The sequence below is a fragment of the Austrofundulus limnaeus genome, unplaced genomic scaffold (genome assembly GCF_001266775.1).
Source record: "Austrofundulus limnaeus strain Quisiro unplaced genomic scaffold, Austrofundulus_limnaeus-1.0 Scaffold489, whole genome shotgun sequence".
Lineage (NCBI taxonomy): Eukaryota > Metazoa > Chordata > Actinopteri > Cyprinodontiformes > Rivulidae > Austrofundulus > Austrofundulus limnaeus.
Window position 1 is genome coordinate 305,378 of NW_013952891.1, and position 7,182 is coordinate 312,559.

The window sequence follows — 7,182 nt, forward strand, 5'->3', positions numbered from 1 at the left end:
AGTAATATATTTACTGAGAAAAATGTTGACGTGTTCAATACTTATTTTACCTGCTGTAAATGATGACATTAATTACATCATTAAAAAAAACGTAAATACCATTTATCACATATTTTGATAGCCTGTCCATTTTTAAAACAAAACATGTTCCTAAAAAAACTTTTTTTGTATTAAAAATGCAAAGTTTTCATATAAGTTAAAACGCTCCAGTCTAATAGTTGATTTAGATATTTAATGACGTTTTAAATCCAGATCTCATGTAATTTGTACTGAGACTGACTCACACTCACACTACGTTTTAGCTCAATATCTCTAAAACTGTCTGAGTTATAGTCATTTTGTGTTTGCTAAGGTTGGTGTGAGGTAATTACCTCCATCCCAGGTGCAGCGGCTGGTCGTCTTTGGTCCAGGTCACAGAGGTGGGCAGACCGGACTCTGACTTACAGTCAAAGCGAGCTGTGGAACCCCTGGCAGCTGACTGAGCCACTGGAGCTAGAATGATCCGAGTCGGCTCTGAAGCAAAGGGAAGAGCGTAGAAAAACATCAGATAAACTCAATCAAGATGCTTTTCATCATTCCTCTGTCTTTATTTACTGGGGGGGAATAGTCTCTTTTTTCTTCTAGCGATTTAGAATCATCAAGCCCTTTCACTCAGAAATAGTTGGACCGTTGGATCACTTCTTGTCCATTATACAGTATGTTTAAATAAAAGGTTCAGAAACTGAGACACTGGGACAGCTGAAAGATTTATGGTGAGAAAATCAGCAATGCTTAAAGAAACAAATCCTCCACAGGCTTCCATACCAGAGCTAATTCATATTTCTCTTATGTTCTATCATATAATATCGATGATGTCAACAGCAGTGTCCTGGGGTCAGATTTATAAAGGATTGCGTGGAAACCATATTAAAAATGAACGTACGGCTAAAAGACGAAAATGGCGTACATCAAAAAAAACTCTGATTTATGAAACCGTGTGTACCCATGCTTCACTGCATTTTCTCTTTATAGATCACAGGTGTGCCTCATAATTTGCGCACAAGGTCCCGCCTCAGGTTCTGCCCTCTACACGCCCACACTCAACCATAAACAGTCAATGTAAAGTACCTCATGAATGTTAAGATGTATTTAAATCAGTCAGCTGATCAGTGATTGGTTCAGACACGCWCTGCGTCGTGCGTCTGGATGATGACAGGTGCTGACTGACAGCTGCTCACGTRAACAGAWTKTCTGTAATTTACACAGATTTTCCCTCATTTTGCAGGTTTACAGACGTTTAGAGTAATSTAATGATTTATTTCAAAAACTCAGCTTCAAATTAATTCTCATATAACATTATTTTCAAGGTATGACTAAAAGAGCTATAACTGTTTCTCATCATCATAAGATGACCTCAGTTTTAAATTCTGACATCAAAGACAGGTGAAGATTTGTAATGTATAAAGGAATGGTAGTCCTTTATTTAAATCAGTCTTTAAAAGAAAAATATTTTTTTAAAGATATTCTGTAAGATACTCAGTATTTATTAGCTGTTAGGGAAATACAATAATACATAAACCAGGGAAACAAGGGGGTCTGTTCATTGTGGTTTTCAACAGCTTGGATGGTGGTTTATAGCAGGATGCCCCACATGACTCCTACAGTGAAATGATGATCTAATATCTGACCTTTAACCTCCAGGCGGACCTGGTTATTAGCTGAGCCCATGATGCTGGTGGCCACACAGGTGTAGATGCCTTCGTCCTCTTTTCGAGTCCGTTTTATCTCCAGGGTACCATTGACGTAAACCCGGTACTGACCTCCATCTAGCCCACTGCCTTGTCCATTCTTAAACCTTTGAAAAAAACATTAGTTTAGTAAATAAAAAAAACACTTTGATACAAATGACTACATTCTGCTTTTATCAAAAATAGTTTAGCARGGGAAACAAATATCTATTGATGAAAAAATAAAAATGTGGTTCTGACCAGCGCAGCGTAGGAAACGGAGAGCCGAAAAAGGGACAATGGAGGAAGGTCCGGTTGTTTCTGGTCACTTTTATCAGCTGATTTTTGGGGCCCAGCATTGTGGGAACCATGTCTGTAACAACAAGCAGAGAGAAGGTGAATAACACTTACATAMAACCTCAAATATTAGAATGTAAGGCTGCTGTCTACTGTCTAAAGCTAGAGTCTATGATTTTTGAGCAGTCAACATAACATGAGTAAACGTCACAAGAATCATTTCACTTTCTGACAAAGACAAAAGGCAATAAATATTGTATTGTTTTGTCAAAAAAGTAACCATTGGTTTAACATCTATAACTAAATCACTGATTAAGTTTTGGAATGAACTATTAAAAATGGCTGTAACCCGTAAGTGACCTTAGCAAACATAGAAAATAACTTTAATTTCAATAATTAGAAGGATATTGAGCTAAAATTTTGTCGCTGAAAGTCATTCCCTACACATACTCTGAGTGCTAACTAATCATGCAATGTTTTTTTAAACTTTGCAATGAATTATTGGCGTCAGTTGTGTTTGTTAGCAAAAAATCTCATGAACAATTAGAGACATTTTATTGAAAGCCTCAAAGAAATCATTGGATGTACATCTTAAAGCTCATTAACATTTGAAGTAAACTCAGTTCAAGATGGCCRCCAKGGCTAATCAACCTTAGCTARCACAAACAAGATTATAATTCAGATAATTTCACAGATAATGAGCTATCTTTGGTGTGGTAGTAGCTGAGAGTAAACTGCATCGAGATCTCACAGAAATAAAGGAAATTGTGCATAGCTAAAACTCTGTAWCATGATGTTCAAAACTCAGGCATGAAACACAGCAGGTGGTCAGTCCTTCAATCAATGACATGGCTTTAAGTTAGTTCTGTTCTTATAGGAYCCATTCAGCACAGACTCAATGGAWCTTGTTTAAATGTTCCAATTTTACCTCTGCAAGTTCTGCAAAGACAATTCAAGGATAATTCAGCCCACACTGCGCAAGCTGAGAATCAAAACCCTGATCCTCCGCAGCAAAACCATCGTACACTGAGCCAAATCTGACTCCAGAAACAAAACACAGAGAAATTTATTCAATTAAACAATGTTTGTTTCTTGTCACGTCCTTGTCACAGTAATGTTCTCTAATACTTTTTGAATGTCTAATAAAAAATTCAATATTTTTATATAAAGACAAACGTAACATGTAACAGAGTATCATCTTTATTCCATTAAAAACAAATCATCTCCCAACATGTTGATGTGGGCCAGATGTGAGCCTGACATTATGTTCCTTTAAAACATGACATCAGACTAAACTTTGTACGTTATAGGTGGACAAATACAAGTTAAAGAAAACTGATCTTATTCTAGTTTCTGTTACACCAACCAGTCATGAAGAGGATGGATCCATAGACAGACAGACAGACAGACAGACAGACAGACAGACAGACAGACAGACAGACAGACAGACAGACAGACAGACAGACAGACAGACAGACAGATCGATGGTGACTGACACACAGCCACCCCTGAGAAACATTATGCTCAAGGATTAGAAGGGCCCAGTATGGTTCTTTTTACAGGGTGGAATCGCTGGTCCCACGCCCAGCCCTACTCCTTTTTCAAATGGGCTTGAGACCTTCATCAAAAACAGCCATCCAACAGATACCATCATGTGGCAAGAGGAAACAAGGGCTTCCCCAACGTAATTTGCGCCGTACCTTCCATGAAGACCTCAAGGCCCTTGATATCAGCCCAGACAAGACTGAAGTGGTCACAAAAGATTGACCCCTAGGGAGACGTCTTACTGCCCAACGCACCGAAYGCCGCAGGAGGAACTAAGTCTAAGTAATTAAGTACAGTTCTTACAGTTTTTTTTTTGTAGCAGGGTCTCACCAAGAACATTGACGAAGGCATTGGCCAGCAAGTATCCATGATGGTTTGAGGCGTTGCACTGGTACACAGCACTGCTTCCAATCTGCACTGAGCGGAAGATGATGGTGTCACCCAGAACTTGTCGGTTTGGATTTACAGGGGTGCCTGAGGTCACTACAGGAGACGAGGGGTGGGTGGAAAGGTGAAAAAGATTATAAACAAAATTTCTATAAAATTAAACTTAAACACTAGACACGTCATTGAGAAGTGATTAACTGATTCAAATTGTTGGTATAAAATGATCCAGTTTGTTTTCTGACAGTAATTCAGAAAAAGTAAGTTTGAAATGACATCATTACAGTTTAAAGGGAAATGTAAAAGTCAGGTGTGACTCAAACTGTAGTCATTTTAAAGTCAGACAGAAACAACTCGTACCGTTTATCAGCTCTCCATTGACGAACCACTGAATGGTCGGTTTAGGGTTGCCGTTGGCCCGACACACCAAGCGGCCATTGTCTTCTGGGGCCAGGACCAGGTCTGTGGGTTTGTCCAACCAATAAGGAGCCGCTGTGAAACACAAGATGTCAGATTGGCAGGGAACACGTGTTCATTCACGAGCAGGAAAGAGCTCACCGGTCGGTTCCTCACCTTTAACTTCAACAAAGATGGAGTGTCGGATGCTGCCAAGGTGATTATTGGCCATGCAAACATATTCGCCGACATCCTCCTCTGATATGTTGACGATCCTCAGTGTCTTGTTGTAGTTTTCAAACCTTACTTTCTGCACTGGCAGATCTCCACCCTTCTTAAACCACTTAATAGTGGGAGTCGGACTGGAAGGCAKAACAGAGTAAGGACACACAATAAATGATGCATTCATCATTTGAATCTGTACAGATTTTACGTGCTACAATTGTTTTAACAAGAAARAGAGACAGCATTTTTTCCAAAAAGGAAGTAAACAAGCATACTGTGTTATAAATTAAGATAAATAAAACAAATTAGGAATGTGTCTCTATATGTGAGTTGTGTTTCTACAGCATGTTAAGATGCAGTAATATGACTGTAACATCTCATCTTTGTATCTGATACTCATATGTAGCATGATCTCCAGCAATAAAAGCCTATGTGTAAAGATTATGTTGAATGAACTCTGCAACATAAACCACCAGACTCTGAACTGACCCTGTACGACCGGTGTCAGAGTTTGGTCCGCATTGCTGGTAGTAAGTCAGACTCGTTTCCACTGTGAGTTGGACTCCGCCAAGGTTGCCCTTTGTCACCAATACTGTTCAAAACTTTTATGGACCGAATTTCTAGGTGCAGCCAGGGTGTTCAGGGGATTCGTTTTGGTGAACTTAGGATTACATCTCTGCTTTTTGCGGATGATGTGGTCATATTGGCTTCATCAGATCCTGATCTCCAGCTCTCACTGGAGCGGTTCACAGCTGAGTGTGAAGCGGTCGGGATGAGGATCAGTGCCTCCAAATCCGAGACCATGGTCTTGAGCCGGAAAAGGGTAGGGTGCCTTCTCCGGGTCGGGGAGGAGGTCATGGTGAAGCGAGAGCTGAGCCAGAAGGCAAAGCTCTTGGTTGACCAGTCGGTCTATGTTCCTACCCTTATCAATGGTCACAAGCTTTGGATAATGACCAAAAGAACAAGATCATAGATACAAGCGGCCGAAATGAGTTTCCTCTGCAGGGTGTCTGGGCTCTCCCTTAGAGATAGGGTGAGAAGCTCGGTCATCCGGGAGGGACTCAGAGTAGAGCTGCTGCTCCTCCACGTCGAGAGGAGCCAGTTGAGGTGGTTCATCTGGTTAGGATGCCTCCTGGACGCCTACCTGGTGAGGTGTTCCGGGCACGTCCCACTGGGAGGAGGCCCAGAGGAAGACCCAGGACACGCTGGAGGGACTATGTTTCTCAGCTGGCCTGGGAACACCTTGGGATTCCCCCAGAGGAGTTGGCCCAAGTGGCTGGGGAGAGGGAAGTCTGGGTCTCTCTGCTTAGGCTGCTGCCCCCGTAACCCGACCCCGGATAAGAAGAAGAAAATGGACGGACATAAATCACACATACATACACACTGTAATAACAAGGTACTTAGCAGTGACCCAACATTAACATTACACAGTCTCATGCTATGCTTTGCTAACATTCTATCTGTCTGTAGACCAAAAGAGACCAATGGCTAAAAGAAAAGCTAGAAGATGGTGGATGAGACCACGGCTCGATGCTGAAAGAAGACTGACATCCACACATTACCAGAGAGTCATGGAAAACCAAGGAACACATACGCTGCTGCAAAACTCCATGGAAGAACAAAATGCAACAAAAGTAACAAGATGTTTAGACCACAACAGCATACGTATAACTTTTACAGCCTCCATCTAAAAACTGCACATAACAGGAATGCACCATCATTTATATCACAAGACTTAAAAGTGGTAAGTATGAATGGCATGCCATTTTAACATAAAATTGGCTCCGTATGACTATTGCTGTGTCTCAATTCATGAGCTGGGTCCTCATGAGTGCGCATTTGTCGGCTGCATATGTCACTGCCCCGCACGGAGGACTGTCCCAATTCGAAGGCTCCTCATCATGTGGCCGACAAACTCTTGAAATCCGAGGATGCATCCGTGTATCCTCACCGGCCGAGGATATCCCAGGATTCAATGCGCAAGCAGCAAAATAAACAGAGAAATGAAGACGGTGGAGTTTTTTTTAAAGAGTCAACGTAGTTTGGAAATACACCACGGGCCGAAGGATTTGTTTTTAAAAGTAAGTTTAGCAACTTTGCTGATGAAATTTATGCTGCAATAAGATATTAAATAAAAAATGCAACTACAAGTTACTAGAATAAAGTCATAGGTTGAGGTTAGTTTTAGGGTTAGGTTATTAGGTTAAATTAACCTGTGAGGTTAATTTTAGAGTACTGTATATGGTCAGGGTTAGGATATTAAGTCTAAAAACATGAATGGAAGTCAATGGAAGGTCTCCACGGGGTTCAAAAACAAACGTGTGTGTGTGGGGGAGGTTGTTTCTGGTGACATTTGGGGACAATTTTAAGACAAAATGCCTACATTTGGGGATAACTGGTGCACTTGGGGACAAAAGTCGAGTCCCCATTTGGTTTAAATGCCATTGATGGGTTGAGGGTTGGGTTTAGGATCAAGGTGTGAATTGAGTTTAGGTTAGTTTTAGGGTCAGGTAGGTACCTGTGAGGTTAGCCTTAGGCTTTGTGGTCAGGGTTAGGCTGTAGAAATGTAATGGAAGTCAATGGAATGTCCCCAAATGGATAGCTGTGCAAACATGTGTGTGTGTGTGTG

General features: G+C 41.1%; 1 protein-coding gene across 1 annotated transcript in view; it reads right to left on the reverse strand.

The window, feature by feature from the left end:
* Positions 1 to 7,182, reverse strand: part of nfasca (neurofascin homolog (chicken) a) — a gene marked incomplete in the record, with an annotated part of 116,748 nt that overhangs the window by 53,960 nt on the left and 55,606 nt on the right. The window contains 6 exon segments of the mRNA XM_014025637.1: positions 372 to 513; positions 1,668 to 1,834; positions 1,968 to 2,079; positions 3,879 to 4,031; positions 4,293 to 4,424; positions 4,506 to 4,690. Coding sequence (XP_013881091.1) covers positions 372 to 513; positions 1,668 to 1,834; positions 1,968 to 2,079; positions 3,879 to 4,031; positions 4,293 to 4,424; positions 4,506 to 4,690 — 891 coding nt within the window.